Consider the following 16258-nt stretch of genomic DNA (forward strand, 5'->3'; position numbering starts at 1 on the left):
ATTCATCTCTTCTAGCTGATAGTTAGCAGCCCCTGAGAGCGACTAGTAGCCGATGACGACGTGCCATTCATATCTTTTCCACTTGCATCAATCGTATGTTTCCTCACCCATTTGCTAAGAGCACATGTTGGAAGGTGGGCTTGTGATCAAAAGGTACTTTATTCATTTTGCAATTGGGGGCTTATGCTTGTTTGTATTTGGGCATTTTGACATGGATTATGGGGTAACTTCGAAGAAAGAAGGGTCTTGGCCGTGATCTTGTTCCTTCACTTTAAAATTTGAATAGGGGGTTAATTTTCAATCCTAGTCCAGTGGTGGCCCAACGAGCATAGGAGGGGCACTACTTGGGAAGCCATGATTGAGATAGTGTAGCCCCATCTCTCCCTATTCCATACTTACCACTTTCCATCTTACATTACAAGCCCCTATTCCACCTCCATTCTTCGGGTTCAATTGACCATTAGTTCATTCAGACTTGACACCCACACATCCTCATTACCTGGGTAGGGCTTGGAAATTTACCTTGGGAGGTTGATGCAGCTAAAAGAAATAGAAAGAACATATGATGGCCACAAGAAAAACAAAAGAAAAATCAAAATGCAAAAGATGGCCGAGACCATTCAAATTAGCACGTGGGCAAAAGCCAAGCATGAGCTCTACCTCACTCGTTATGGCCATCACCTGGTTCTTGGGCCAATGTTGTCCTATTATATTAATGAAAATGAACCATTGCACGTCCCAAACCCTGGTGGGCAATGAACTTTCACACCCTAAAGGGGGTAAATAACTGCCATACATCATACAAAGCAAGCTCTCATTCCTTGAGCTATGAGCAGTAATACAAAGAAGAATTAAGAAAAAGCAAAAGGCATAAGAGGGGTGGAAAAACAAAGGCTGAGTTGGTAACTCATGCATCCACAATTGCTCCCTCCTCACATCTATACATTTAGGATGAGGTACTCCATCATAGTTGGTCTCTTTGAACATGGCACTTGGCCATGAAGTATTTCCCTTTCCGTTCCATCATTATTCACATGGCACCTATTGATTGAGGGGTGGACCAAGGACACACCACTTCCCCTTGGGGGTTGAGAACACTTAATAGGATCGTCTATAAATCATTCCTATGCTGGGAGGTAACACTATTATGTGACTAAGGCCACAATTTTGGAAGAGAAGCATTGTATGAAGTTTTAGTTTGCCCATTTCATTCAAGCTTGGTTCACTTAGATGCAATAATGATTAAATGTAGCTAATGGTGAGAGTTGCAACACTGGATATTGTGTGTAATTAACAGGTGGGTTCCATCTATATGTCTAGGTAACTTAATTGGGGTTCAGGTCCTCCAAAGGGACATATTGACACCCATAGGTGAGGCGTTGAGAGACATGGGCCTCCGGATAGTTGTAGAGCATTGCTTGTATCCATGGGAAACTTCAACACCCATAACATTCTTGCATTTCGTCCTATGTCATTTACTTTTATGGGATGATGCATCTAGACCAGCATGCCCCCAATCAACCTAGCAGCGATCACAAAGGGGGGTAGTTGATCCAAGGCCTAGATGAGGACAATCTCATATTGTGAGACAAAGAGGGCTGGCACCATCTTGAGACCCCCAATGTTGGAGCATAGTCAGGCATATTGATGACAGGGAGACCAATGAGACCCATTTTATGCCCTAAACCCAAAACGGGGGTCCACATGATGCTTATGACAAAGATCTATGGGCCAATCGCTAGACCATGATTTAGAGGGCCTCTAGACTTGCTAAGGCACCTATTGCCTTCAACGCATGCCCTAAGGAGGCCTACACTAGCATGACATCAACACTTTGGCTTGCCATGTGGAGTTCTATTTAATTTGTCAATGGCTACTAGGTCGACTTGTGACCTAGCACATTGTTTTTATGTTTAGAGGGGCTTGTAGGCTAAATAGGCATTTATATGCCTCATAAATTTAGAAACATGCCATTGTGATCTCTCATCATCACACCTCTTTGGATTTTCGGCCTAGTTAGCTGAATTCAGACTTGTACTCTTGTGGAGAATTTGGATGTGTGGATGCATTTTGATATTTGGAGTTGATTTGCTTATCTTTGGAGCAGGGTTGTCGAGGAGTTTCCCCCCTCCCTGAATCTAATCCCGAAGCGCGCTCCCACAGAAAGAATCTCTCTCTAGCTTTTTTCGCAATTTTTTTTTCGCAAACACATTTCAAACACAATTTTTTTCAAAGAATCAAGAATTTTTGAGTGGGGCAACTTAATATTCAAGCCTACGGCTGTAGTATTGATTTGCAATTCATGGTAATGTTAAATTCTTAAAGTAAAAGTGACATTCTCCTTTATCTTTCATTTTCATCCTTTTGCTTAAATTTTTAACATTACCATGAAATGACTCAAGATGTTTGAGGGGTTGCGATCTCATTGGATTTCATATGGAGAAAGTAGAATTTTAGATCTCACTCAAAATCTAGCAAAGTTATCAGATTTTTCAGGATTTCAGGATTGGGGTGATTGCAATGTTTCCATTGGATTTTTTCATGTACTAGGGTATGTTGTGAAAATTCCTTGAAATGCAACCACTGGAATTTATTCTTCTAACTGATTAATTATGTAGTTTATGTTTTACGACAAATAACGAATAAATCACACTACATAAAAACGTTGTGGAAAATAAACTAGAAACTGAGAATAAAGATGCACACACAATAAAAATGACACCAATGCTTTTGGACAAAAGTCCCCAGAAAAACCCAACTGGGAAAATTGGTGCAGTAGATGAGGGTTTATTTTATTATATGTGTTGAAAAGTGTAACTAGGTTCGGTTTTCATAATGACATGTAAATATGATTTTATGTATTGAGATGTAAATAAGAAAAACAAAATTATTTTATTGACTTGGTTCATGGGTTTCATGAGCAAGGGATTTTTTTTTTGAGTCAAGACTCTCATTGAGAGTCTTTAGGATTTATTTTTCATCTAGTCATAAAATGTTAGAGTCATTGTCATGTAATGAAGTGATGTTACACTTTGTAAAAGGTCAATCTTGTCTATGTAAAGTATCCTACAAGAACATGTCATCTATCCTCTTCAAGTTGGCCTACAACGATGAAGGAATTCTTTAGAAGAAGCCGGCCTACCTCCAGCAATCATGCCGACCTAAAGGACATGTGGTGAGGTGTATATATAGACACACTCGTCCTCCATTATGAGCAAGTAACTCGACCTGAATTCGGTGAGACAAAAGTGCGAAGAAACGGCTAGGAGAAGTGTAGGGAAAGAAGTGCGAAGAAAGAAGTCTCTTCTGGGCAGTGCGAAGATAGGTGTCTTCTGAGCAGAACGAAGGAGGGTTTCTTCTGGGTAGCAAAGAAGAGGTTTCTTCTGGGCATCAAAGAAGAGATTCTTCTGGGCAACGAAGAAGAGATTCTTCTGGGGCAGTGAAGAGGAGGTTTCTTCTAGGATAGCGAAGGAAGGTTACTTCTGGGGCAACAAAGGAAGATTCTTTTATGTGACCGAAGTAGAGATCTAGAGACCGAGTTTCTCTAGAGGAGACCAACGAAAGACTAGAGACCGAGATTCTTTAGAGGAAGCCGAGAAGGAGCAGTGTGAAGGATAGAGACTGAGTTTCTCTAGGAGCCGAGGAGGAGAGCAGTTCAAGATCAAGAAGAAAGGTGAGGAAGGGAAGAGGCAGAGCATCAAGATTAGTGAAAAAGTTCTTGGGAGGATACTAGAGTCAAGGGTCTATGTCATGGTCTTGGTACTTATCAATTGAAGATCTAGAAGAAGAATTATGGTCGGGTATTCCTCTCAAGGAGTGAGAGGTTTTGGCCCTGACTGAGAAGCCTACATACTATGTCATTTGTCTTTTATTGTGCATATTTGTAATTGTCTTGATGAAGAGAACACATTAATAAGCTAACAAAGAAAAGACTCTAAGCTAAGGAAGTAAAAGTATATCACAAGCAATTATCAAGTAGAGAAATTGTTAACTCTGAATGCCCTAGATTTCTCAACAATATGCAGCAGCAAAATCTGAGTACAAAATCTGAATGCCAATCTGGCTATCCTCTAGCAAGATAATCTGGCCAAAATAATAGCGAGACAATTTGTCTCACCTGACACTGATCCCAGCTCCAAATCTGGCTCTGTGGGGGCCACTCGAAACCCCCGCGTTAGCCTTTGCACTGCCTCTGCGCAGACTCTATTTGCACTGTCTGTGGAGCTGCTCTGATTTCGTTGTTTTGCTTGTCACTGGCTCTGGAAATTTTCTCGGCTACCAAGTACTGCATCAACCTTTCCTTTAGCTAAATCGATCTCCCTCTGAAGCTACCTGTGCATGTCTTGCGCAGCCTCACTGAGAAAGAAAGCTACCCGCTTGCAATTGACTCTCCGACATTGGAAATCCACCGAAAATCATTGGTGATGCTCCCTCTCACTTCTGCTTTCCGTATGGCTAAAAATCTTCTTCCTTGATCTCTACAGCTGGATAGCTCGATCTGCCAATGAACTCACACTCCTTTCATCTGTGTTTCTCCATACCCATCGACTTGTTCTTATAATCTCTCGTTGGTGAACCAATGGCCATGATTAGATCTTCATCAACGATTAACATCTCAAACTCAATCTGTGTGAGTTTCTAGAGCATTTTCACCTTTCCTTAATTAATTTCTATTAATTAACCAATTTTTGCAAGTTAGAAAAAATTTAAATGATGGCTAATTAGTTTAATTAAGGCGTTTCACAAGCTTATCTCGTGAAGCCTTTTCTAGGTTTTGAAGATCTTGTGTTCTTAGCCTCTCTGACACAAATCGAGACTAGAACATCTGTTCCATGCTACAAAAACTAACATATGCACTATAGAACTTGTATCTAATCAAGAGCACCAAGCCCTCTATGTACCTTGATGTTAGTGACATTGGTTGTCAAACTCTTCTATCATGGCCCTACTAAAAATTTACCCATCACTCAAAAAAAATCTTGACTTGACATGCTCCGTTTTAACTTTTTTCTATCTTATGTTAATGCTTAAGAGGGTGATATTAATGATAAAGATGTCAAGGTAGGTAATGATTTTGATGATATGTAGGTATTTGTTGTAGTTGGATGCTAGAGGCCATGTACAACCTATTTGTTGATGTATTTTCGGTTCAGAGATGTATTGCACTCGATGTTATTTTAATTTTTGGTTATGTGCACCCTTACATGCTATATAAGCGAGATGTTATATGGTTTAATCCATGTTTTTATGCTTTTTATATCTAATTCATCATTCTACATGCTTTTGTTGACATATATGCATGAAAATATATAGAAATATATATTATATAAAAATTCACTCCCGACTTGGGAGCTTTTGAAAATGTTGCTCCTCGTGTTGAGAAATTTAACTGGTATCGGTCTTCATAATTGTATTTGAGTCATGATGTAATGTACATGCCAAAATAAAATAAAAAATTTATTATAAAATAAAATTTGTTTATAAGCATGGGTTTCATGCTTTTTTTATATTGTTTCTAGGTCAAAGCACCCATTAAGTGCTTCTAGAGTTTATGTAATGGGTCATTGTCCATGTCGTCTTGTCCTAGACCCTTATTGGGCTCATTGTGTCAAAGAAAGAAAATCAGTTTTATGTATTTTGATCATCTATGCCTCCTCCACCAAGTCGGCCTGCCCTTCTCCTCATGTCGGCCTCATAAAGGAGCTTCGAACCACTATATATAGCAATGGATTCGACCTAACATGCAAGCCAACCAAGTAAGATTCGATCTGTAGCTATCAAGTGAAGAAAAGAGTGCGAAGAGCCTATTAGAGAAGGACTTATCATTGGATGAAGGAGACTAAACGAAGAAGAAAAAGGAATGAAAAATCTATTCTTACTTTGCCACACATGCGAATAAGTCTATGATAGAAGAATGAAATTGCAAGGTCGACAATACAGTACGAGCTTCAGAATTGCAGAGCAGACTGAGATCCTTGTTGACTCATTTTTTGAGGAGCAGACTTGTGTTGACTTGTGAAGGAATGGGCTAGAGTCTGATTGATCGTCTTGGGAGGCTGACTTGGTGGATTGGAGGTCATTTGTCTTGGTCTTGGGTCTTGGTTGTCTTGTTTGATTTGGTTCCTAAAGAAGAGGAAGAATTTTTGGGTTTGCCCCTAGAAGAGGAGTTTTGCCCTGGCTGAGTGCCTACATCTTGTGTTCTTTTGCTGTGTTTGTGATCGTCATTGTTTGGAATTTGTCTTGATGATAAAAGATATAATAATTGCAAAGAAGAATTAATAAAGAACATTACAAGAAAGTGTCAAGAAAGAGAATTCAAATTAAATGAAACCCTAATTATGCCACCCCAAGGATTTCTCAACACCCCGCTCACACTTCCTGCTTTTGCTCCTGCTCCCAAGCAGCCTTGCTTTGGAGCTATTCTTTGGTCAAATGGATGGAATCTTTGCATGTGATCTTGTAAGTGTGCTTGATTGTTGAGAATATATTTTCTTCATGTCTGATGTGATGGAATAATTGATTCTAGGTTATGCTAAATTGTGCCCTGATTTGTTGAAGATTAATTGAATTGCTATCTAGATGAATATTGCGTGCATTACTCATACATAACATGTAATGGATTGTCCTAGTGGTGAACTCTTAGAAGCTCTCCCATGAAAAACCATTTTTCCATTGCATAGGTAAATCCTTGAAATCTTGTTGCCAGTGCACCAAATTTTGGCCTCCTTGGAAACTTATTGGCTAATCTATTTCATCCTAGACTCCTTTCTCCCAAGGGACAAGGCACTGGTCCAGTTGGTTGGTGATCATTTACCTTTCTTATCTGTTTTCTCTCTCCTTTGAATCTTGGCCCCTTCATGTCTAAGGTGGTAAATTAGGGCTTAGTGCAAATCCCTAGGCACGGTGAGTTTCGGGGATTAGAGAGCCTAAACATCAAGAGGGTAATATTTGCCACAAAATCTGTCCTTTTGGTGGGCATCTACTTCAATTTCTTCCATAAATTCTCTTTCTCTAGTTGTTTGCCCTAAAAGGGAAACCTTAGTTTTGTCTTCCTTCAACTTGGGGGCTTCTTGAAGGTTTTGATGAGCCTTGGCCTTGCTAATATACATTGGCGGAAACCTTTTATCCTAGCCTTGACTTTTGTTTACTCCAGCACTCGACCCATCGATCAAACCGTAGGTCTTGTGCCTCATCAAATAGGCCTCTGCGAAGAAAGTGAATTGTCTCCCTTTCGAGCCTTGAACCTAAGTTGTGCTTTTCTTGTGTCACCTTATATCCTAACCATAGAATATCCACTATGTGACCTGCTCACATATTGGTACGACTCCTATCGGTGAAAATCCGTAAAGAGTAGGGAGTTTTGGCTGTGGTGACAATGGGCCACTACTCCATTGTTGTCTCTTGGTCTAGTTTATGCTTTGTAGGTTTCCCTCTTCAAACCCTGCTATATTTTGCAACAACAGAAGTGAAATATGAACTCTTTGGTAATGTCTCAAATACATGATTAACTCATTCCTGTATCTATTTTGCAAATCATTGACTTATCCATTCCGTCTCTAGCTACTGAAATGATAATAGGTGAACCTCCAGTGTGGCTTGCCTTCAGTTAGTGTGTAAAATGCTAAGAGCATACCCTATTCATGTGATATCTTTTCCCTGTAAAAGAACTAATATAGACATTTGATAGGAATCTTCTTGTTGAGATCTAATTAAATGGATCAATCCAAACCTCAAATCTAGGCTATACCCTAATGATTTCATCATCAAATCCCCAAAGGGTTCTCTGGGCAGTAACATTTTTATCTTCACTCACTCGATGGAATATGCCAAGAGAATTGTTAAAATTGGCAACTAGGGCCAAACTCCATGTGGGTCATCCTATTTATGGCAACTGATATTTTTCCTAGGTTCCTCTTGTCGAGAGGTGTAGGATTGATCTAAAGATCATCTGATTCCGACAAGTATTTATGGAGATATGAATTTATTTGTATTTACTTGACAAATTGTCAAGGTCGGCCAACAGCTAAATGTGTGGCACACATGCCCAACAAATCATATAAATACAAGTGAGGTTGATTCATTTTCAACTCATCTCATCTCTCACATTCTTCTCTCTCTCCTTGCATATTGGGTACACACAAGGAAGAGGATCTCTCTCACGTGGGAAGTAAGAGGACGCAGGCTGAAGGAGGACGCAGGAAAAAGGACGCAGAAATAGTTGACTGCGTTGACCGAGTTTGACCGGGGTTGCAGAAGGTCTCTTTGACCAGTGTTGACCAAGCGTTGACCTTAGAAGAGTGCGGTTTTGGTGTCGCTGCCTCTCCTAGGCAGGCCGCAGATTTTGGCACGCAAACCGAGGCAATCTGACCTCTGGTTTGACCAGCGTTGACTGCCCTAGTTTGGGGCAGCAGGTTGACTTCAGTCAACTGCAGTTTGACTGTGTTTTTGGGGCTGTTTATGGGCTGCTTCTTCAGGCTGTTCGAGGACTAGATGACCGGGAAATTGACCAAGCATATTGGAGGTCAATTTCATCTCGTTTGACTAAGTTTGACTTTGCTGATTTAGGGTTTGCTGCTGCTGATATAAAATTACAGAATTCTGATTTTGTACTATTTCTCTCTACTAAACTATTGAAGATAAAAGAAGATTTTATCAAAGAGTTTCCCCGCATTGGGGTTTATCCCTGGCTAGCCGCCACATCTTGTGTCTCTTGTCTTGGCTTGTTTTCTGTCGATCGTTTAATGTTCTATCTGCACTTTACTTTATGTATATGTGATTGCTAATCAGTGGCTAATAAGAAGAATTGAAGTAAACTGCTCTAAGCATAGAACATACCATAATTTAACATGGTATCAGAGGTGAGGTGAAGACAAAGCCCAAGCAAGAGCAAGAGCAATCACCGAAGGTTGGCGAGGCTATCCTAAAAACTTCATGGGGTCCTCAACACTCTTCCTCGCCGAAGACAAGCTCTGTGAGAAGTCTGACTATCACGGATGGAAGATGTCTCTCGATCTGACTTTAGAAGATCAAGAAGTGTTGGACCATGTGAGAGGCAGAATCGTTGAGCCTCCATCAAATGCATCTGCTGCTGCTAAGAACAAGTGGACCAAGGGAGAAGTCAAAGCAAAGAAGATCATCCAAGACTCTATCGACAAGTGCCTGGTGGCCTATGTTTCCGAGCTGACCACCTCCAAGGAAATCTACGATAGACTGGTGAGCTTATTTAAAGTTAATGATGCAAATCAAGTTTTGTTCCTTAGAAATAAGCTGAAGGAAATTAAGAAGGCAAAGATGAGAGTATGCAAGCATATTTCTTAAGGATCACCGAGATCAAGAATGATCTCTTATCAATTGGGGAAGTTGTTCCTGACAGGGAAATGACTATCACAACTCTCGGAGGGCTCCCATTTGAATGGTATATATTCAGAACCACTCTTCTCAACAATAATGTCATCCCAGGATTTGAGGAATTGATGGCTAGATGTATTCAAGAAGAAACAAGGATGGAAGAGCAAGAAATGCCTGCACTTAAAGGCAATCCCTCTGTCTTTTCTTCTCATGCTAAAAGAAGAAACCATTCTGGGGCTAAATCCAAAGGAAAGGCTGGACCGAAAGGTGGAAGAAAAGGACGATGTTACAATTGCAACAAAATGGGCCACTATGCGAGGGAGTGCCCTGATAAAAGGGACTCACACCATGACAATGATCAAAATCACTCTCAAGGCAATCAAAGGAATGGGAGGTCCAATGGCAGAGGTAAAAGAAATGTCGGAAATCAAGGAAGAGGACAACCCTTCAAAAAGGCAGGAAACTCAGGTATGAATCTAACATTGTTAACAATAAACATGATGAATATTGTCTACCAGCAGCCCTCTCTACCACTACTCCCCCAGACTCGCTGGGAAATTGGCTTATTGATAGTGGTGCCTCAAGGCACTTCACTAGTTACAAAGAAGGTCTTTCTAACTTGATAGAGAAGGAGACCAACCTGGAAATTGTTCTTGGGGACAACGCAAAATATCCCGTGAAAGACGTAGGGAATGTCACTCTTTAATTGAATCAGGGTAATACAATTCATTTGCAAGAAGTCCTATATGTACTTGATCTGAAAAAGAACCTGGTGTCCATTTCAGCGATGGAAGACAAAGGCTACAAGGTGACCTTCATCGATGGCAAGGTACGTGTATGGAAAAAGAATTTTAAAGAAGCTTTCACTCTTGGGTTTTGAGTTGATTCATTATATCAGGTCGGAGGAAGTCCGTTGGGTGTCATGTCTTGTGACACATCACTTCAGTCCGAACTATGGCATCAGAGGTTTGCTCACCTTCATTATAAAGCTCTACCCAACGCAAGACAAATCGTGACAGGGATGCCCGAGTTCAGAGTAGAGCAAGAAGGTGTATGTCCGGGATGTGTCGAAGGAAAGCTCAAAAGGGGACCATTCCCCTCAAGCCAAAGCAAGACCTTCGATATATTGCAGTTGGTTCACTTAGACATATCTGGTATGATGCTTGTGAACTCCTTGGGATGATATTTATATTACCTCACTTTTACAGATGATTATTGTCACAAGACTTGGATATACTTCTTGAAAAAGAAGGATGAAGTGTTCTCTTGGTCGTCACTTCAAAGCCTTGATCGAGAATCAAACTGAAAAGAAGATCAAGATCTTAAGGACTGATAATGGGATTGAGTATGAATCCAATGAGATTCATGATTCTTGCAAAGAGGCTGGCATTAAGAGGGAGACTACAACACCATATACTCCTGAGCAGAATGGTGTGGCAGAAAGGAAGAATCGTACGATTGTGGAAGCTGTCCGTGCTATGCTCCATGATCAAAGACTTTCGAAGTTTCTATGGGCCGAAGCTGCCAATACTGCCGTATATGTGCAAAACCAATGCCCTCATCAAGCATTGGGTTCCAAGACTCCCGAAGAGATGTTCATTGGTAAGAAACCTGACGTATCTCATTTTAGAATTTTTGGAAGTCTTGTATATTTTCATGTGTCGAAAGAGAAAAGGAATAAATTTGGTGCATCTAGAAAGAAATGAATCTTCATGGGCTATAGTGAAAATACTAAGGGCTATAGAATCTATGTGGCTAGTCAAAGGGAAATCGAGATTAGCCATGATGTCACCTTTGACGAAGATATGGCTCTTACAAAGTTGACAATCTTCCTACTGAAAGGGGATCTAAAGAAGCTAACACCAAGGAACCGAAGGAAAAGGAAGATGAGACAATGCTCGATATGGAAGAACCAAAGGATCCTATTGATGCCCCTCCGCAAGAGCCTTCCTCTTCTAGGAAGAGGCCTTCATGGCTTAGGGGGACACTTGATGATGCTAAAGGACACATTGCACCCAGAGGGACTTTCTGGCAAAGTATGAAGCCGGCCAGGTATCAGGGATACTTGACCATCATGAGCACGATCATTCAAAATGAGCCTTCATCGTTCGCAGAAGCTGTCAAGCATCAAGTATGGAAGGATGCTATGACTGAGGAATATGAGTCCAACATGAAAAAACGATGTTTGGGATTTGGTCCCCAGACCCTAGGACAAAGCAGTTGTCACTTCGAAATGGTTTTACAAGATAAAGCATACAGTTGATGGAAGTGCTGAAAAGTATAAGGCTCGTTTTGTTGCTCGTGGCTTCTCTCAGAAGGAAGGTATAGACTATGACGAGATATTTGCACCTGTTGCCCGATATACCACCATCCGCTCGATCATAGCCCTTGCTGCTTTGCAAGGATGGAGCCTACATCAGATGGATGTCAAGGCTACGTTCTTGCATGGTTCGATCAAAGAGGAAGTCTATGTGGAACAACCCGAAATATTTGAGATTCATGATCGAGAATCTCACGTGTGCAGGTTGAAGAAAGACCTCTATGGGCTGAAGCAGGCACCCCGAGCGTGGTATGAAAGGATCGATAGCTACCTGATGAAGTTGGGATTCACTAGGAGTGAAGCCAACCCTAACCTTTACTTTAAGGTTGAAGATGACAAACCTCTCATACTGGTGTTGTACGTTGACGACCTCTTTCTAACAGGTGCAGACCCTCTCATTCACAAATGTAAGAGGGAGTTGGCTTCTAAGTTTGAGATGAAGGACCTAGGACTGATGCACTATTTCCTAGGACTAGAAGTCTCGCAAAAACCAGGGGAGATTTTCCTATCTCAAGGAAAAGATGTGGTGAAGATATTGGAGAGGTTCAGTGTGGTGGACTGCAAGCCCGTGACTACCTCGATGGAGCTTGACTTCAAGAAGTTAAGCGGTAGTGCTGCCGGACCTGTTTTACAAAATGCCACCAAGTATCGTCAACTCATCGAAGCATTGATGTTCTTGGTGAACTCCCATTTGGATATATGTTTTGCAGTCAACACGTTGAGTCAGCGTATGGTTGAGCCTCACCACACACATTGGATTGGTGCCAAGAATATGTTGAGATATCTTCATGGCACAATCACACATGGTTTGAGATACATTGCCAAACATGTGAAACTACATGGATATACCGTTGCTAATTGGGCAAGCAGTGTGGTGGACCGAAAGAGCACTTTTGGGTGGTGTTTCTCTTTGGGATCTGCCTCGATATCCCAGATGAGCAGGAAGCAGAAGTCGGTGGCTTTGAGCACCGCCGAGGCAGAATACATTGCGCTAGTATGGCCTCTTGTGAGGAAGTTTGGTTGCGGAAGCTCTTCAGTGAGCTGTTTGGATTCACAGTGGATACTACCGTGATCCTGTGTGACAACCAGAGCGGGATTCGTTTATCAGAGAATCCCTTATTTCATGATCGCTCCAAGCACATCGATATTAGGTACCACTATATCCGGGATATGGTACAACGGGGAGCAATAAGGCTCCAACATATTGTTACAGAAGAACAGGTTGTCGACATTTTGACGAAGCCCTTGGGAAAGGTCAAATTCTTGACTTTTCGAGAACGACTTGGTGTCGTTGAGAGACCCTCTTATGAGGGTCGTGTATGATGCATATATTGAGCTCTTGGAGCGACATGCGACATGCGACCACAGGGCGACTCACCATCCCCTGGTGGTGCGCTATGTACAGGGTGAAAGGTTCAACCTTCGCCTGTGACACCCCATGGTGACTGTGGGACAGGATGATTAGTTCTCCCATGGCAACTGTGGACAAGATGATTAATTCTCCTATGACGACTATTGGACAGGATGATTCGTTCTCATGTGGATAGGATGATTAGTTCTCCTGTCGAGGCATCCTACCCATGCAGTCTAGGACTCATGGGAAGTAGCTCTCATATGATCAATGAGTAGGGAAATGGGGTTAGCGAAAATTAGTAGTACTATCGATGGACGCATCGTTGTATCTAGCATACTCCCTATGCTAGGATGACCTCCATTGATCTGGGATCAATGACACTGATCTGGGATCAGTGAGAGTGGTATGACACACTCTGAGACTAACTTCGGGTCAGTGGAGGATGGTATGATACATCCTCGATCATTTCTTCTTCTTCAGAGTTTAGTAGAGCAGAGCGGAGCCAAGCAGTGCAAGGCAGTGCATTTGATGACAGGGACAATACCGATGGTGAGACGGATTAGCAGATGGAGTTCTCCCTAGTTGAGAGGGAGTGTTAAAATTGGCAATTAGGGCCAAACTCCATGTGGGTCATCCTATTAATGACAACTGATATTTTTCCTAGGTTTCTCTTGTTGAGAGGTGTAGGATTGATCTAAAGATCATCCGATTCCGACAATTATTTATGGAGAGATGAATTTATTTGTATTTACTTGACAAATTGTCAAGGTCGGCTAGCAGCTAAATGTGTGGCACACATGCCCAACAAACCATAGAAATACCAGTGAGGTTGATTCATTTTCAACTCATCTCATCTCACACATTCTTCTCTCTCTCCTTGCATATTGGGTACACACGAGGAGGAATTCTCTCACATGGGAAGTAAGAGGACGCAGGAAAAAGGACGCAGAAATAGTTGACTGCGTTGACTGAGTTTGACCGAGGCTGCAGAAGGTCTCTTTGACTAGCGTTGACCAAGCGTTGACCTTAGAAGAGTGCGGTTTTGGTGTGGCTGCCTCTCCTAGGCAGGCCGCAGATTTTGGCATGCAAACCGAGGCAATCTGACCTCTGGTTTGACCAGCGTTGACTGCCCTAGTTTGGGGCAGCAGGTTGACTGTGTTTTTGGGGCTGTTTATGGGCTGCTTCTTCAAGCTGTTCGAGGACTAGATGATTGGGAAATTGACCAAGCATATTGGAGGTCAATTTCATCTCGTTTGACTAAGTTTGACTTTGCTGATTTAGGGTTTGCTGCTGCTGATATAAAATTACAGAATTCTGATTTTGTACTATTTCTCTCTGCTGAACTATTGAAGATAAAAGAAGATTTGATCAAAAGGTTTCCCTGCATTGGGGTTTGTCCCTGGCTAGCCACCACATCTTGTGTTTCTTGTTTTGGCTTGTTTTCTGTTGATCGTTTAATGTTCTATCTGCACTTTATGTGATTGCTAATCAGTGGGTAATAAGAAGAATTGAAGTAAACTGCTCTAAGCATAGAACATACCATAATTTAACAAGAATTCAGATACTATGTAGATTCTATGGATGCATTTTGAGATTTTTTATTAGACTTTATTTAATGCAAATTATTTTATTGCATTTGTAAAATTTTACTTAATGCTACATCAATACATTGAAATCTTAATAAAGTGAAGAATAACCTGTTTTCTTATGACATGAAGTTTCCATTGAAATTTGATGGATATCTAGCATGACAATTTATTAAATGCTCGTTTCATGCGTGTATTATTTCAGGATGTTTGGGATTCCATGGCTTTGGACACCCTTAAGCAGGCTTGTGGTATGTTTTATCCCATTGGTACACTTTGTAAGAGAGGATTCACAATTTCAATAGGAAACCTTTCAGAATGCTTGATTAAAATCTTCTGGATGTTCTGCATTTTTCTGGTTCTCTAGACTGATTGGAATATTGTTACTCATGCTTGACATTGTGGTGTATTGAATGAATATCTGCAGGAGCTATGCACTTATTCTTTGATGTACTCTATATTACCATATATTTTTCTTTATGGTTTTTCAATCAAATCTTTAGGCAATTTTTATGCATATATTGTTCAAGCTAAATAACCATCATTGAAGAGTTTCCTCTTCTCTCCTGCTGTTAAATTATCAGATCCTGGAGCAAGCGCTGATCTAGCAGTGATCTTAATGCAAGAAGGTCTAGCAAACCTTCTTCTTGTTGGAAAAAGGTAAACATAAGAGTTAAAACAGTTTTCAATAGCTTGAATTCCTAATTAGGTTTATTTAGTGGCTGATTGAATATGAGCTACTTTTACATAATGGTTGTGTCAAATTTTGTTCCTGATAATTTCAGTAAATTCTTTGTAAGCATGCATAATATAGGGCAATTGATTTATTGGACATAGAAAATAACTATGCTTTATATTAATCCCATTGCAGTCAACAAAATGATTATTTTTGAGATAATCCAGATTACTTCGTTTAACACAACAGGTGTGCCAAAATTAGTTGATTTCTCCCAATTATTGCTGATTTAGTCTTATGGAGGCCCTCGCCAGTTAATTGCCGATTACAGTTATTTCATCTGTGTAATTCAATGTACCAGTTCAGTGTTCATTACAAAGCACACAAAACTAAGTCATCTGGGTTGTTTTAGAATGCCTAGTCTAATGACAGAATGCTATGCTGCCATTTTTCATCTTCATAGTAGAAGAACCAAGAGTCTTGAGATGATTTCTGAACATGTGTTCTCCTGAACCATTTTGAACATCTCTGAAATGTTCTTTAAGCGTTCCAATGATTTTTCTCAATTTTGTGATTTTCAAAATGCTAAGAAGGAACAGCAACACATTACATACATTTTATTGGTTAGAAATGTTTCAGGTGCAAGCTCCCTACACTCAAAATAATTAATCGGTTGTACTTGAATTGAACGTTGCAGCTTTCAATGTTTCTGCTATTGGAGATATTTTCAAAAGCTTTTGCATAGATTTCATAGAATGGTGATGTTTGTGTCAAGTAATTTATTTCCTCTCTTGGAAGTCTCTGGGTTTGAATTTGTCTTATCTTCAAGTTTATTTCTTCTCTTGGAAGTCTTTCTATTTGAATGTCTTATTTTCAAGTCTCAACTTTAAAGAGTAGTTCATTTTTAAAAAAATGAGTACATTACTTAATTGTCCAGAGATAAAGACAAAAATCAGGACTTTGAACTATTATTT

At 40.6% G+C, this 16258-nt stretch overlaps 1 protein-coding gene across 2 annotated transcripts in view; it reads left to right on the forward strand.

Moving 5' to 3' along the window:
• Positions 1-16258, forward strand: part of PEL1 (Eukaryotic release factor 1 (eRF1) family protein) — a 377005-nt gene that overhangs the window by 102999 nt on the left and 257748 nt on the right. For both annotated transcript variants that reach the window (XM_089373739.1, XM_089373740.1), the window contains exons 6-7: positions 14814-14859; positions 15193-15268. In XM_089373739.1, coding sequence (XP_089229865.1) covers positions 14814-14859; positions 15193-15268 — 122 coding nt within the window. The remainder of the gene's footprint in view (positions 1-14813; positions 14860-15192; positions 15269-16258) is intronic.

Source organism: Pinus tabuliformis, chromosome 8 (assembly GCF_031772625.1).
Source record: "Pinus tabuliformis cultivar Carrire ecotype Pingquan chromosome 8, CPIR1, whole genome shotgun sequence".
Taxonomy (NCBI): domain Eukaryota; kingdom Viridiplantae; phylum Streptophyta; class Pinopsida; order Pinales; family Pinaceae; genus Pinus; species Pinus tabuliformis.